This window comes from Semicossyphus pulcher, unplaced genomic scaffold (assembly GCF_022749685.1).
Source record: "Semicossyphus pulcher isolate SPU_LCO1_2020_fin unplaced genomic scaffold, fSemPul1.0.p SCAF_4, whole genome shotgun sequence".
Lineage (NCBI taxonomy): Eukaryota > Metazoa > Chordata > Actinopteri > Labriformes > Labridae > Semicossyphus > Semicossyphus pulcher.
Window position 1 is genome coordinate 26,078,999 of NW_027211715.1, and position 17,603 is coordinate 26,096,601.

General features: G+C 42.8%; 1 protein-coding gene across 1 annotated transcript in view; it reads right to left on the reverse strand.

The window, feature by feature from the left end:
- Positions 1-17,603, reverse strand: part of hmcn1 (hemicentin 1) — an 87,380-nt gene that overhangs the window by 57,060 nt on the left and 12,717 nt on the right. Inside the window, exons 2-6 of the mRNA XM_069679597.1 lie at positions 10,485-10,555; positions 8,097-8,255; positions 7,893-8,015; positions 6,713-6,884; positions 5,164-5,270 (exon numbers count right to left, since the gene is read on the reverse strand). Of these exons, the coding sequence (XP_069535698.1) occupies positions 5,164-5,270; positions 6,713-6,884; positions 7,893-8,015; positions 8,097-8,255; positions 10,485-10,555 (632 nt within the window). The remainder of the gene's footprint in view (positions 1-5,163; positions 5,271-6,712; positions 6,885-7,892; positions 8,016-8,096; positions 8,256-10,484; positions 10,556-17,603) is intronic.

The window sequence follows — 17,603 nt, forward strand, 5'->3', positions numbered from 1 at the left end:
AAAGGCAGTACTAAGTGGTCTAAATGACAGACACAGCACTGGGACTGTTGTGTAACAGCCTTTTGTGTGCCAGCCATCCCTTGCATGTATGAACAAGCCACTTGAAGTAAGTCAAGGCTGACTGTCTCACACTCCGCAATCCAAAGATGACCCATTCAGTCTGACATCTATACTTTAATTAAACAAACACAACCACTATAATCTAAAAGTGGCTAATGTCTCATGTGGCCTTCATCATGTGGAGCTCTTTTGAAGCTTTGAGACGGAGTAATTACGATGAAATATAGGCTGTTGAGAGGTGGAAACTCCTCACCTTGGGTAAAACACCTCGGAGGTGTCACAGACATTGACTCACACGGCGGAGTGAGGCATGCAAACCTAAACTGTCATTTGCAATTGCCTGAAATGAAAGAGAATGTGCAGGTTTACAATTACCGAGCTCTCCCTGATATAAACTTCAATTCACTGTGAGCAGAACCAAACAGGAGACGGCAGACAGACAACAGAGCTCAAACAATGAGGTAACACCGGGACAAAGGGGATCCGCCACAGCCTTTAATGCTAATGTCTGCCATCATAAAAAACAATACATGCCTTGCTCATCATTCCAGGTCTTTAGCTGGTTGTAAATGGGGCCATAATAAGGGGAGAGGTCCTTTAAAGGTCATGCTGTTGCCTAAGACAAGAGCAGTCCCTGTCATTAAAGCCCTCATTTCCCAATTTCACACCCACCCGTGCAGATTGAGCAGCACAGGTCTCACATACACCCTCACTCGGCAGAATCAGCTCCTACAGCGTTTGTATGTGTCATGAACACTTGATCTGGGCTCTCAAACACACCTAACCCTTCTTTAAATGTTACACTATATTACATTTAATTTCATGTATAATATAAAGCACTCTAAACTGCTTTAGTGTTGGGAATGGCAGCATGGTAGCACGGGTATAAGGTCCACTTCAGATCCATATTCTCATCCTGGATTACACAAGTCTACAATCAAGGATTTATGGGTTTGTTTTATTATATTATACCACAAAATGAATCTATAATCAAAGTGACATATTAAGCACTTGTCTGCAAAATATGGACTTAGGAATACAGCCCAAATCATGGGAAACTCTTCAATTAGTTTGCTTTCAATAGTCTTTTAAAATGACTGTCCTGCTTCTTCTTCTCCTCCAATATTTAAACCATTTGATAAGTTCTGTGTTCATCAAGATGACCAGTGCTGTCTACACACCAGGAGAGAAAACCATGAGAAGAGAGAGGAGCAGACTCAGAGGAGCGGCCACAAGAAGAAGAAGAAGAGCGGTGCATTGCAATGACACGACTCTGTCCTCATTAAAGTCTCACTGGGATGAATCTCAGTAGAGCCCAAACATGTACACACTACATACAAAGATACACACACATCCATACATGATGAGACAAGACATCACTGTAACACAATCATACACACACAGCTATTCTAACTGTGCTTTGAATAACGAAGTATGTTCACTAGGGGTAGGACAAAATATCGATAAGGCAATATATCGTCGTCCTCACTTGTGCAGTACAAGTGTCGATAGGCTGGCGGCAAATATCGATATTTTAATTTATAAATATACGGCGCTCTAAACAGATTTCCCTGTAATCTTGACTCACTGCGTCACTACTTCATGACTCCTCGCGGGGGCGCTTACGACATGAATGAGGGTAAGATGAAAGGAAATTAATTGGCCAAACAAGAAGTGAATCAGACATCGTGATGTATGATGATTGTCTTGCAATATATTAATAATTGCAGAATCGCGTGTGATATAATTGTTCTCCTGGGCCACGAATCGCAACATATCGCGTCATATCCTGTCGCGGCGTATCATGTCGCGTTGCATCGCATCCTGTCGCATCTTATCGTGCCCGGTCGCATCGCATCGTGATGCATCATCTCATGTCCGATCATATCGTGTCCGGTCACATGGTATCGCATCGCATCCTGTCGCATCAAATCGTGTTCGGTCGCATCGTATCGTATTGCATCATATCATGTCCGATCATATCGTGTCCGGTCACATCGTATCGTGTCGCATCATGTCGCATCATATCGTGTTGTGTTGTATCTTGTCCAGTTGCATCGTATCGTGATACATCATATCGTATAGCATCGGGTCGTGTCACGTATAATAGCGTCTTATCGTATCTTGAGTTATCCTGTGATTCCCACCCCTAGTATTCACACTGGACATGTTTTGATAATATGTGCATCCAACATTCTAGCATGCACACTAAAATCACTTGATTTGGGCAAAGGTTAAAGGTCAATAATAAAGTGTTGTAACTTGCTGTCTGGGTAACATGCTCACAGTTTGATTGGAATCTGTCTGTGCACACCTGGTATCATATCCTCATCATTATACCTTATATACTAATTGCTAATACAATATTTGCAAAAAGATAACACTTGTTAGAGTAATAATGAAATGATATCCAAGGTAATTCCGGGTAGCTAAAACTATGGCTGAAGAACCAGGGAGTGACAGTGTGGTGAGCCCACCTTCTACACTCCACCACAACATCCAATTAAAGGCAGATTAAAAAGGATCAAATTCCTTTTCACACACAGTCCACAGCCTGGGCCTTACAGTGGGGTGTCACGGGCCATTAGCCTTTCTGAAAAGCAGCACGGCAGAAGAGTGAAATCCCTCTAAACTATTTCTCCACATTTCTGTTGATGTCCTGGGAAACACGGCTGCAGATGTGAGGCGGTTATTTTTAGTTTGGTCGAGTGCTGTGCGGGGGACCGAGGGATGGAAAAGGTGATGTCCAAGAGAAATGGGAACAAAAAGATGTATTGGGACTAAAGAGAGAGAGGACAGAAAAACAGAATGTGCTCGCTGACGGAAAGAATTAAGGCACTGAATTTATTGGGAGGAGGATGCACGAGGAAACAGAAAATAAGATAAGTGAAGTGAAGAAAAAGACTCACGATGAGTGATGAGACACGGAGCAGAAGAAGAGGCAAACAAAGGACAAAAATAAGGCCGGATACAATTTATCTTTTTACGTCTGTTTGATATCCGTCATCGCTTCTATGAGCACCGTCCAAGAAACAGGTCTCCATAATTATTATCAAAAAGAAATACAATACACAGCTTACTCACCTTTGAGCAGCTTTAAATCCCAAAGTTTCATTTAAAGAGTAACCCTGATAAATCACTCAAAACGTTTCACAAAGGTCTGCCAAAGGTGACACATTATATCAGGGAGTGATTTCTAGTTCATCACACAGAAGGAAAAAGAAAGCCAGAAGTGCAACAGTAAGACGTGGAAAAAATTGCAGCTTTTCTGTGTAAACAGGGAAATGGATCATCACACTGGAGTTTAGAGACAGACCTCAGCATGGGTTTAACCTGTGGGTCAAGTGCAGACACAGCTGGAAGGGACTTGTCAATCCCAGTCTGAATTACTGGTTTAAAGTAATTATCTGGAAGATTTTCATTTGAAGGGGCTATATGTAAGATTTTACATATATTCATCAATCAAATATAATTTTTTATTGTCAATGTCTGAAGGGGTAGTATAGGAACTGATAAATTGAGACTTTCCCCAACTTCCTCCATTGGCCTGATTTTTATGTAAAGCACTCGGGACGTTTTTTTCCGGGAAACAAGAGGATGAGACGTATCTGCCACTACAGTCAACAGTGTCCAACACAAGACAACGCAAGCCGTGTCGCTAGGAATGAGGATTTTCTGGAAGTTACATTTAGCACCTTTCAGTAAATGTCTGTTAAGTCACTATCTATCGCTGAATGAGGTAACACAATGGTGATCGAGCCTATGGCCCACTGGTGAAAGCCTTTGCATTTGCAGTATTACAGACTGGGTGTCTGGTGCAACTTTTGCGGAAAAAATGACAAGCGGCGCCCAGTTAGTGATTGGACTGTCAGAGAGGGTAGGCGGAGCTAAGCGGCTGCTTTTCCGCTCTCTGCAAGTGTTGCGAGTAAACAGTAATCTACTATGGCTGAACAAACAAAGAAAAGATCGATGACTACAGATACAACTTCAACAAGAAGTGAAAATCCAAAGAAAAAGAAACAAATTCGACGCTCAGATGAAGGCAAACTGTCTAAAAAGGAAAGCGACCGTTAGCGAGGAAAATCAAGAGTTACAACCAGACACATGCAGCACTGTCTGGATATCTTGGAAGTGTGCTACTTTTTTAAAAAGTGCTACATTGAAGAATTAATGCATACAATTTAAACCATAATTACAGTGGTCTTTTCTGGCCCATTATGATCCAAACTGTCAAAACTGCCTATGCAAGAGCATTAGAGAGGCATTGAAAGCATGCAAAGAAGAGAAGAGGCTTTTTATGTATATGTAAGTGATTAAAACGAAATGCTAAATGCTTTACAAAAAGTGCCCAAACAAATCCAATCCAATCCTCCAGAGAACCTACAACAAATATGCAAAAAACTTAGCATACATGCATCTGTTCAACTGCACTTTTCTAGGAAGGAAACACAGAGATGACACAGTTTTCCATCGAATCTCTTCCCCTGTAAATCAAACAGGAGCTAACTCACAACACAGCTATGCAGAGATGAGGGAAAGTGTCCCAGCAGGATCCATCGAGGCCCCATCAACAAATCACTCAGGTAAAAATGCTTGTCATTTCCCAGCATCTGGCATTGACAGTGCGCGCAGTCAAACGTGTGACCTTTTTTTTGCATTAGCTCGACAGCAGGGTGCCAACGGTTTCCACTCTGCAAGGGGAAACACAACAGCTAAGGTGCCCCAAACAAATATGTCGTTTGTTGTGTTGACAGGAGCGGCCTTGAACTGATTTATCCTCATCTATCAAGACTGTCTTAAAAATCATCTCAGCGCTCAAAATGTGTCTTTCTGATCCTGTTTTTGAGATGCTTTCAGCAGACGTCCAGCATGTTAAATTGATTAGATATCACAACATGCTGATATATTACTGCAGTAATTCATCGTAAGAGCCGTCCTCGAGGGCCCTGCTCCCTCCTGGGGTGTGAGTTGTGACCTCATTCCAAGGTTGTACCACTGAACTGTTTGCAGTAAGTCTTTTTAAAAGACAGCTCCGCTCTGGGGATTGTCGAGAGAGGCCTGTAATTTCACACGCATTCCCAGGGTAAAGTACGAATTGTTTACCTTGATAGTCCACATCCCAGGCTGTGGGTCCTTGATGTTGACAACTTTGGCGGAGTTGGGAATGTGCAGGAGCTCCGTCAGGCCATCACTCTTCCCCACGAGCTTCCCTGGAGGCCAAACGTGAACGCAGAGACAATTATTCACTTTGTCTGCAGCTTTGACTGATGCAAATGAATTCTTAACACTTGTTGATGCATGGCTGCAGGTTAGGCACAAGGTTGGCTTTTGCCTTTATATTATAGGACAGCTGATTCTCATTCTGAGCTGAAGAGAGACAGGAAATGTGGGGAGTAGCGAGCGGGGGATGACTTGCCCCAAATGATCGGCAGACCGGGATTGGAGCCTGCGATCAGTGCGACGAGGACTTTAGCCTCTATACATGAGGCACCTGCTCTACTAACTGAACTAAACCAGCACCAAATGTATCTACAGTTTAATTGCCTAAAAAGTTGACTTTGAACCTTTTATTCAAACTTGAATGAAAGTTGAGTGTAGAGCTTCTGCTCCTTTATTCTGAAAACCTGTGGTTTACACTTGGTGTTTAGATAAAATGATTTAGCTCACAGTAAAATCGCTCCTCAGCAAGTGTGGTGATGCAAATGATCAGTGTTTGTACCGTTATCTTTGCAAACAGCATGAGAGACCGAGGTATTATTTTTGGGTGCATCACTATTTCACGATGAATTGTTGTTTATTACAGTATAAATACAGAAAACGACACAATTTTGAGTCTTTTCCTTCACTGTAAAAATGACCTATAAAAACACGGACAAACTAAATGAGTATGTCCTTCATTTCAGCTATTTACTGCAGAGTGAGTGGACTTTCTCAATAATGCATGTCAAAATCATCTGATATTTATAGCTTATATAATATTAAAGATATTACAAAAACAGGGTACCGGTTTAGCTCAGCGGTTAAATCGGTGGCCATATACAGAGGGTATAGTCCTCAATGCGGCGGCCCCGGGTTCAACTCCTGCCCTTGGCCTTTTGCTGCCTGTTATCCCCACTCTCTTCCCCCGTTTCCAACACTATCCACTGTCCTCTAAATAAAGGCATGAAAGGCCAAAAAAAAAAAATCTAAAAAAAAAGGATAAAAGATATTACAAAAATGTATAACTTTTTGGTTACTTTATATAAAGATGAGCAACATATTTAAGAAAAAACAACATTAAGGGTCTTAGTAATGTCACCACAAGCAGCTTGAGAAGTTCATGCTTCTTGTCACAGACTCTTTCAGTCTGAACTGCACTGCTGGAGAAATAGAATATCCAACATTCAAAAGATATTTATTCAATCATTTGGTGTTCTGATAATGTGGTGGAGAGTGCTGTAATTAATGTCAGTTCAAAGTCTTCCCTAGATGTATAAACTGATTGAGATCGGGTGTCAGTAACGACCGTATGATTCAAATCATTTACATACTTATCAAACCATCAGTGAGCCCTCGTACACCATCAAGCAGCCTCTGCATTCTCATTTTTGATCACTCATTATTTTGGCACATTTCTGCACATAACACACGTGCTAATAAACACTTATCATACCCTGGGGGTTTTTAATCTCAATGTGAGGCGCCGGGCCACTGAGCGCCACAGTGACTTCCTTGAGGCTGGGGTCAAAGGGCATCTGCCACGTGTTGCTGACCCCAGAGAAGTGATCAGTGGACAGCAGGTGGACCTTGGAGGACTGCACCGCCTCCTCCACCCATTTCAGAACCTAGAGAGGGGAAAGAAAATTGAAAAATGCAGGAATTACAGATTATTTTAGGGGAAAGCTACAACTTGTCTGTGATGTGTAGAAGCTACATAAAGTACTGTGTTTTAAGAAGTTAGTCCATGAATGTATTTTTAAACATCAATGATCTAGCATTAAACACACACACACAGAAACACATACATTTACCCCCTCAGCTGCTTACAAGGTCATCCCCTCAACATGTGCAAAGCTTTCATCAGGAAGTTTCTGACATTCCCCCGTGTCCTGCCCCCTGTTTCCCCCTTGTCCCTACAGAAAACTCAACAGCTACTGTTTAAAAACCCAGACACAGGTGCAATTTAACTCAACGCGTGTAAAGGCGCAGGCATTTGTGACGTGAAAAAATACCATACAGGGCGATCATTTCTAAATGTTTCAGGGTAAAGCTGTTTGTGAGAAAAATATACATTATTAGACTAAAACCATAAAAAAGTAAAAATGTCTGCCCTGGTGGCACCAACTGTAAAAGTGTGTGTTGCATAAGATCCTGCAAATATTCAAGTGAAGTATCGTAGCTGATGAACAGATGTAACAGAATAAAGTACATTACTTTATGCAGGATTATGCAGTCTCAATAGAAAATGTAATCCAGCCCTAGAAACGACTTATAGCAATAAAACAGCAATACTATTCAGACTTTGACTCCCTGCCCAGTCCGAGACTGCTGATTTACTCTTCTTGGAAAGGTTCGAAAGAGCCGAGGTAGGCATCAATCAATGAAATGTTTCCTGCACATTTGATCTGGAGTCCAGACTTGAACATGGGCAAAGCAAAAGACAAGAGAGGCAGTAAAACCTTCTACTGTAATGTAATTTACACAGTTTAGGGGTAGAACTGGGCCAAGCTAAAATGATGTGAACACTGTGTGACAAATGCTTGTCTTCTGAAACCAGAAAATTGTTCTTCCAACTCTGAAACCTAAGGGGCAAAGAGAATCCCACTCCAAACGTCCGTGACTGATGCTCTTACCTCATTGACCTGTTTCTTGTCTAGATGGAAGACCTGCCCAGAGCTGGTGGAAGCGATCTCCTCATAAACCTTGTAGCCAATATGACTCCGGTCATCACAGTCCCCCGTCAGCACAAACACCACCTACACACACAAACATATAAAAAATGTCATCTCTTTACCTCTAGACGTTTATACCTTATGCTCTATATTATATATCCAAACCTGTGACTGCTTCTGCTGAATGAGCTGCAGGACTTCATGGGTCAGCTTGTAATCTTTGGAGCGGGCGTCTGTGAAGACATAAATGAAGGAACCCGGCAAGGAGATCTCCAACGCAATCTTAATGGCACCGATGCTCATCTCAGGACAGTCCCCACCTCCCTGAGAAACAGAAGGGTGTCATCAGCATATTGTGTGAACGTACAAATGTACCTATTAGTTTGGGAGCCACCTACATGGTTCTTCGAATTGTCCAGGTAATATTTTAGATATACAGTCACAGTAGTCTGTCATAGCAGTCACTATGAGGTCAACCAATGGAATCTAATGCAATGCAATACACTAGCCCTGTTGATACAACATTCATCGTAGAAGCTAAAAAATGAGAGTATAATGAGTACATTCAATGCTATGTTCATTGTTGGGGTTAAATGTGGTATACAGGACTACATTAAGCTTTTGCCCTTACATGGTTAATGTTTGGTATGATAGCAGTTCTTATGAAAGTCCTCGATGTCGGACTTTCCAACCAGCGATAATGAAATAGCACAGAAATTAAGTCTTGAGAGAATTGAATGTCAAGTGGTACATACACCACATCCAATAGATTGTCAATATTTAAGGAACTTTGTATCTTGCAGGGTGCATGGACACCATGATGAGCACGATCTACGCATGGATAGACAACCCGGTGAAGTTTGAGAAGTCTCGTGGCGTTAACAACACCCTGGAGACTGAGATCTTCCCAAACTCTGACAATAAACGTTACCTTTTTCCATCCCGTACGAACAATGCAAAAAGAGGAGTTGCTCTAGGAACTACATGGTGCCAAATCCCCATCGCCTGTTCGATGGCCACGTCTGGCCCATGTTTTTCAAACACATGACCATCGCGGGGGGGCTGGAGTCTATCCCAACTCTCATTGGGCGAGAGGCGGGGTACACCCTGGACTGGTTGCCAGCCACATCGAGACAGACAACCTTTTACGCCTCACCTTTGCACCTACGGGCAATGTAGAGTCACCAGTGAACCTAACGAGCATGTCTTTGGACTGTGGGAGGAGGCCGGAGCACCAGGAGAGAACCCACACATGCACAGGGAGAACATGCAAACTCCACAAAGAAAGGTCCCCTACATCCAAACCGGGATTTGAATCAGGGATCTTCTAGCTGTGAGGGGACAGTAGTAACCACTGCACCACCGTGCAGCCCCCAGGAGCAACAAACATAGTTTAAATGTGTGAATATTCAATCTGTCTTTGTTATCTATCTATGTCTCTGGCTTCATGTTGGGGTCAAAGACAAATTTAGATTGCAGCATTCCAACAGAAACCTTTTTGTTTGTCTGCAGGGTTCAATCACACGCTACGAAACATCACTCTAAAGATTAAAATCTGGAGATTATTGACCCGTGGTTTTACCCCAAGGGGGTGGAAGGTGAAGAGACAGAAATCTGCTGTCTAACATGGATCCGAAAATCTAATCTAAGGTCAAAAATCCTTTCCTTCATTCCCAGATTGACCTTGAAACTCATACCGATAACCTCTTCATGCACTTTTGTTCCTGTGGCTTAAAAATATGAAGTGTTGCCTAACATCCGACCCATTAAACACAATGTCATTCATGACAGAAGAATTTCAATTTCAAGAGAAAAGTCAAATCAGAAGAGTATCTTTTCCATTTTCCCGGGCCAAAACGTCTTCAGGGGTTGTGCAGGTGAAGAGGGGAGGGGAGGAAAAACAGACTCAGGAATGGAGCAGTGATTGAGAGGAAACTGGATCTCTTCCATGCTACACACAACACGCTTGCACATCAGATTAGCATTAGCACATGCCAAGGATGCAACGACACTCGCCAAAATCTTTTCCTTCAAAGGACGGACCTCTGACTGCTACTTCACTCTGTCGGAGTTCCAGTTTTTTGCTCAAGTGGTACATAACAGGGTTTCTGCACAACTTCCTTTCTCAAGTGATTACACAAATATGTGAACCTGGCAGAACTCTGTTTAGCTTTCTAGCCATTGTATGTTATTGTTTAGAGATTTGTTTGTAATGGCGCAGGAAAGCAAATAAACATGGGCTGAATAAGGGGGTTTACATTTGCTAAAGCAAGATCAGCATGTGACCAATGCCTTGAGTTTAAAGTCCCTGGTTACATTATATGGACGTTGAAAAGCCAATAAAACTCGAACAGTATATAAATTATTGTTTGAAAGTTCTTTCATCATCCAAAGTAGACGCTCCATTCAGGTTTGGTCCTAATCAGCTAACAAGACGCCTGGTCGGACCAGAGTCTGCTTTTATCAAGGCCAGATGACCTCATGCCAACTGCCGTAGCATCCGGGCTCCCGCCGCTGCTTCCTTGCTTTGATTAATGTGATCTCTGAACCCACCTGGACGTAGAGCTCCCTCAGCTCGTACTGGAACTTCTTCGGGTCTGTTGTGATTGTGACGGGTCCAATCTCTGCAAAGAAATGACAGAAAGAGGCTCAGTGATTAAAAGGGCCGAAGGCTGAAGTTTGCATCTCATAAAAACTCATAAAAAATATTAGCTTTGGCAGATTTGTGTGGATGTCTGATTAAAATGTCATATAAAGAACTGCAGAGGGGAAACACTTCAGGAAAGGAGATATACTTAACTAACAGAGAAAGGGGGGAAGGATGCTAACTGGACTGTACTAATATAGTGCTTCTCCCGACCACTCAAAGTGCTTTTAGTCACTTTCACCCATTCACACACCCTTTCACTGATGGCAAAGGCCCAAGTGCCAATCTCCAATCAGGATCCATAAGCATTCACACAACAAAGGCTATTGTTTTAGGAGAAATTTGGGGTTCAGTGGCCCAATCCCAAACTCCACACTCACAAACTTTGAGGCGCGTTCCCGGTAAGTGTGTGAGTGCTTAGTGCTGTCCCACCGTCAAATCACCAAGTGCGTGAGGGTTCTGATGCGGACTTTTCAACACCAAATTACGGACTTTCCCTGAGTCCACATATCTGCAGACTTTCCTGTGGGACTTACCCAGAGTTCATAGCCAACTTGGTGACATATACAAATGTGACTGCCCAGCCCCACACTAAATGTAAACACATGTACGTACGTGGAAGTAGGATTCAATAAAGTTTGAACAGAAAAAACTTAATGTAAACAATGCAACCGTAGACGGTGATGGAACCGCATATATGTTTATCTGTAAGTGACAACAAAAAGGCCTTTATGTTGATAGTTTGTTAAAATATGTAAACACTATAAGACACACAAATACATGCTGGATGTCGGCTTTTTCTCATATTAGATTTAATGGCGCATCTGGTTTCCAGGCAACGAGTGATGCCATTCCTTATTTATAAGCAGTTCTCAAACCCTCAGTGCTTAGGCTTTAGGGTGGAGACTGGGATTGGGTCAATGTCTTGCCCAAGTACACTTCGATATGTGACTGTTGCAGTCAGGGATCGACCACCAACCTTCCAATTGGGAGACGACTCTACCACTGAGCCACAGCCGCCCCAAGGATACATTTAGAGAGGGACATGATAGTGAGATTAAGAACACTAAAGTGTGGAGATAGGTCTGGCTAGCATAGGTTAAGGCACAGAAGCACATTTGAGAGGCTGGAAGCACAGAGTGTTTCTTTTTATGTCTAATAGATTTTCAAAAAAAATGTTGCTGAATAATTTTCTTTTCATTGAATATTGATTTAACGAATGATGGTTGCAGCTTTAGTTGTGTATACACATAAAAGTGAAGTAGCAAGTGCCATTTATTTCTCTTTTAAAGCTCCTGTGAGGAGTTTTTCGCTGGTTATGAAACAGACTGAGATTAATTCTGATAACTCTATATGACCTACAAAAGCAAACCAGACCATCAGCTGAAGATTGATTATGTCTAGTGGTGGCGGGTAGGTGTCAGACAAAGCGATTAACTGCACGCTGCCTTTATTTACATTTTCCAGGGCAAATATTTAAAGTGATCGATACATATGACTCTTAAAGAAAGCAGGAAGAGATTTATTGTTAAAAAACACCACTTAAGCATGTACAGGACAACATCAGCAAAGAGATAAGAGGTACGGGTTTGTCCACAGGGGGCGCCAAAATCAACACAAATCGAAAGTCCCTCACAGTATCTTTAAGGTTTAAGATAAAAAACAGTTTTTGTTATGTTCTTATCTCCATGTTTGATGGCTTTGTCCAAAGTGAGGCCACCTTTCACTGCACCATTAGAGAGGAGCACCTCCGCCACATAGTGACAACGCGGCCTGTGCTCTGAACCTCTGACAGTGTTGGTAGTCACTCACGGCTGTTTCCAAGCTCACTTTGTTCTGTTAGTTAATGAGCTGCTAAGCCCCTTCTTGAGTCAAACTGTGTGACTTCAGCCACTGCAGCTGTGCTGTGGAATGAGCCTGATGAGGGGCCGCAAAAAGCACACACACGTCGACACACATACACACACACACGCACAGACTGCAGTTCTGCACATGCAAGCAGATTGGAAAACAAGGTTTCTCTTGTTGAAGAGAGGGCAATTTCAAAGGATCCCTGACTTTTGAAAAAGGATACAGTTTGAACTGTTTTACAGTCCTTAACTTTGTTTGGATGCCAAAATGAGAAATTCCATTTCGTGGGCTGCTGAGGCCCCTTTAACTTCTGTCTTCTTTGTGAGTGACTTTTTTATAGATTTCAACATTTAAGGTAGATGGATTTGACGTAACTTCTAACTGCATGCAATAAATTACAAGCATCTTCTTTTATTTTCTCTGCTACCAGCACTGCCGCACATTTCCTCCCGAGAAGTACACCACAAGCACTTTCAATTTCTTCAATAACATACACAAAGAGGCAAGAAGGCTTTTTCCAAATGACCCACATTTTGGCGTCCTTGTAAATCCTCAAGGTGGAGTGGAGAAACATTCGCTGCGATCAGAAATGCTTTTTAAAACTAACATGGAAATGTGTCTGGCTGCTCTGAACGGAACATGGACCTCCAGCCAGAGTTTTCAAAGATGGAAAAGCTGACATCGCTCTCCTTCTGGGAGAAGTTCCCATGGCTGTTGGAAGACTCTTTTGGCTACGGTGCGCCTGACCACAGCAAACGTCTTTGCACCAGCTCTGTGGAAAGCCCTAATAAACCCAACTCTTCAAACTCTGCTAGTGTAATGATCTTTGTCTTTGACATATCAAGAAAGCGCCGCTGGTCATTGTTATTTTCTTTAAAGTGCATTTAAAAACCAGAGCATGCTCATGCCTGGAGGCCTTCCAGTTCCAGCAGTGCATAGAGCTGTTGGGGGTTAAGTGCCTTGCCCAAGAGCAGCTCATGAATTGTGGTCGAGGGAATTCAAGACTGCTTCATTACTAAAATGAATTTTCCCTGCCGGTCTGGAGAGCCAAACCAACGAGTTCATGCACGAAATATCAGCACCTTTTTAGGCAAATTTAGTTCGGAAAATGTTCACCGATCAGCCATAACATTATGACCACTGACAGGTCGAGTAAATAACATTGATTATCTCATTATGATGGCACCTGTCAGTGGGTGGGAATTGTGAGGCAGCAAGTGAACAGTTTGTCCTGGAATTTGTTGGAAGCAGGAAAAACGAGCAAGTGTGAGGATGTGAGCGACTTTGACAAGGGATAAATTGTGATGGCTGGACGACTGGGTCAGAGCACCTCCAAAACTGCAGCTCTTGCGGGGTGTTCCCGGTCTGCAGTGGTCACGACCTACCAAAAGTAATCCAAGGAAGGAAAAGCAGTGAACCAGCGACAGGGCTCATTGTTGGCGTGGGGAGCTTAGACTGGCCTGTGTGGTCCGATCCAACAGAAGAGCTAATGAAGCTCAAATTGCTGAAAAAGTTAAGGCTGGTTCTGATAGAAAAGTGTCAGAACACACAGAGCATCACAGGTTGTTGCATATGGTGTTGCGCAGCTGCAGACCGGTCAGGGTGCCCATGCTGACCCCTGTCCACCACCGAAAGCGCCTACTATGGGACCACGGAGCAAAAGGATCTGCTGCTAACATCTTGGTACCAGATACCACAGCACACCTTCATGTCTAATGGAGTCCATGCCTCGATGGGTCAGGGCTGTTTTGGCCTTTTTCCTTATTTTGCACCTGAATGTTGTAAAATCAACATGTTTGAAGAAAAAGGATGCTACCTCACCTTAAATGACTACTTCTTAATGTCTCAATCGTAATGCATTCTTCTGGCAGCAACACAGGAAATAGTTTTAATGCTTTCTCTGTGATGACAAGGAACACATAAGTGGCACGAAGGCGGCCAAGTGAATGAACTCAGAGTGAAAGAATGCTCCAAAGTCTGACAAGAAGGAAGAACAAAGGAGAGGAAATGACCCAAACAAACAAGTCAAAATGAAGATCTGCATCTTATCCTGCCGTTCAATCTGTTGTTTAATAAGTTGTTGGCTCAATCAGGACAAATGAGTCCGGCCTGCACCTCCATATTCTTGCAGCTTTCATCCGTAAAGCCGGCTGTAAAAGTATGCATCTGCGAATCACGTGCGAGCTTAAGTCTAATGGGACGGAACAAGCTGGGCAAGCGTCCAATGGCAAACTCTGTTTCACCTCCACTGACATCGGGGCTTAAAGCAATTTGCTGGGAATCGCTCACATCTCCAGTGTGGAGTGAGTTTCTCTTTCCTTACAACATCAGCAGCGAGGAATTCCAAGGCCAACGCGCTGAAAGGTCACAGCCGTTAACGTCCTCCAAACAAATAAATTCAGATTTTCTGGCAGCGATACTTAAAACATGAGAGCTCCACATGACAGACGAGTGAAAGAGACATTGTCCGAGGCCCTTCTGACAGTTCTTCAAAGTTCTGACCCTGATGTGTTGTGGCAGTTTGGGAAAGTTCTGCTCTTTGTAAGCTCGATGCCTCCAAGACGTCCTGCCACAGCGGGGAGAGTTTACATAGCAGAGGCAGCCATCACTTCTGCCGTTTACAACACTTGTTTTCATTTTTTCATTCCTGAAGGCAAAGACCAGGATGTTCCTAACTCTCAATTACTCGTCTGGCTTATAAAAGGCTAATCACAAAGCTCCGGAAAACCAGCGGTGTGACAGAACAAACCGACAGTGACCCAAAGGACCCCTAACCTGAACCTGCTGTTCATCAGCACCGTAGGAAAGCAGTCACAAAGGCGTTCGTTCTTTTTCCTTTTTTACAGGCACCGGTTCATTTATGGTTCAAGATTTTTATTAGCAAAGTTTTTGAAATAAGTATAAGGAGCCACGATAGCTGCGTGCCACCAAACACTTTTCCTATCGTACCCTTTAAACTCATACCCTACCTGTACCTACATGGTAAATGTTGGATATGTACCTACCTAGATCAGAGATATGTGCAGATACCACTGCAGACAATGTAGGCTGGGCTGTCCAGTGATAATAATAACTGCATCAACCACCTAAGAAGTGTGATATCAAATATAAAACAGCACAGTAAACACCACAGCGTCCGCACCTCGGTAATAGTCCACAGAACTACATGTTTAGGTTCTCCATCTCAACAGATGGGACATTTACAAGTGGGTTGTGCATTGAGTCCTTCATGGTGCGGGGATAGATTACTCTGTTGTGTAAAGAAATGGACTGCAGTGTTTCCTTCCTGTAAGTCCTGGGTCAGTGTGCTTGGTACCTTAACAGAGGGGTAACAAAAAATTTGGGAAGCCATCAGCTATTGCCCTAAGACGATATAGCCTCTGGGAAGGATGGGGCTTCCGGGTTAGCCAGTGGTAAACAATAGGGGATTTCCAGGAAAGACCTCCTTGACCATTGACTACTTATTGTTTATAGTCCGACTAACAACTTCAGATGTGAGAATGAAGTTGTAGTTTAAAGACGACGTCCTGAGATGATTGTTAGCTGCACGTAGATGCAGATATCTAATTATAGAGATTAATCAATTGTCAGCTGATGATACTCAGTGGGTTCGGGATAGAATTACGGCCAATGCCGTCTGCCTCTTTTGACTGTTTTTCCTGCATACAGACAAAGCTCGCTGAAATGATAGTGGACAAAATCACTCGGACTAGCAACGTAAACCAGAACGCTTCCAACACCAAAAATCTAGTCCGTCGCCTACAGATCTGTCTGTTTGTAGAGATTAGAAAAAACAGGACCGAATTTAAGGGTTCTGTTGGTGCCATTCACAACTCTTCCCAGTAGAAACGCAAAAATAACTACTCTAACGTGTAACGAACCGAGCTGATTGGACCTCCTCGTTCAAAGCAGCTAAAGTTTCTAGTGCAACTTATTCACTCAGGTAACAGGAGGTTCTGTGGCGTCCCCGTCCAACAAAACCCATCAGGTTACACAACATGTAGCTGTTACAGCACTTAACAGCAGCAGAGGCTGTAAACACATACACACTGCTTTCTGTCATTCTGCTGAGTCAGGGTAAAAAATGTGCCAGAATGAGAGTGGCTGTCATCCTGACCCATAATTCACTTAATCAGCCCCACTGAGAAAACACATGTGAAGCAGCACACGGTGCAATTAGTGAGCCTCGGTGAGGAAAGTGTCCAGCACTCTACTGTACATGCTGCAGAAGCAAGTTATACTTTTTTAGCATTCATTCTTTCACATTTGCCAACTCTACTTTTCCTTTAAACATGTTTAACTACTAACTTTATCCTTTATAGTTAACTTTTCATTCCAACAACTTTTGGAACTGCTTTTTTTTTTGCTACATATGTCACGAGTCATTCTAGTTTAGTTATGTTTTTGTCTTGTATTTCGGTGTCCAGTTATTATTTCTTGTTTTACCTTATCACTTTGTCTTCCTGTCATGAGTTCTCATTGTTTAGTTTTGTGTTTAGTGTAGTCCATGTTCGGTTCACTTGTGTCTTTTTGATTAGATCATTTCCTGTTTTACTTTGTCACCTTGTCTCTCGTGTTGGTCCACTTCCTGCCTTTGTGTTTCCCGCTTGTTTGATTATGTGCCCTGCCCTGATTGTTTTCACCTGCCCCTTGATTGTCTCACCTGTGTCTGATTAGCCTCACCTCCTAAGTTTATTTAGTCTTTGTGCTCCCCTGTCTCGTTGCCTGTTCATTGTCGTCCATCGTGTGTTAGTCTATGTCCATGACCTTACTCTGGATTATCTTCGTGCCTCCCCTGATCCCTCCTCATGTTACCTTGGATTACCTTTGTCCCGGTTTTGTTTGTGCATTTTTGCCTTTTATTTAATTAAATCCTTATAAGTCTGCTTCTGGGTCCTCACCTTTTTGTTTAACTTGAAACTGTGACAACATATCTAAAGCCCTACTTAGATTTGCTCTAATTTGTCTGCTATACTCAGACACAGGTGGTCAAATCTTCCTGAAAGATTTCCCCCAACAGGAAATTGCATATCCTTGTGAAAGATTAATCCCGGCTTTTTTTGTAATCAACTTCATATGTGTTGCCTATTATAAATGGAAAAGCAAAGTGGAGAGGAAGTGGTTAGATGCTCTCACGGGATAATAATCTCCCCTTAATTCTTGTTAACTGTCAA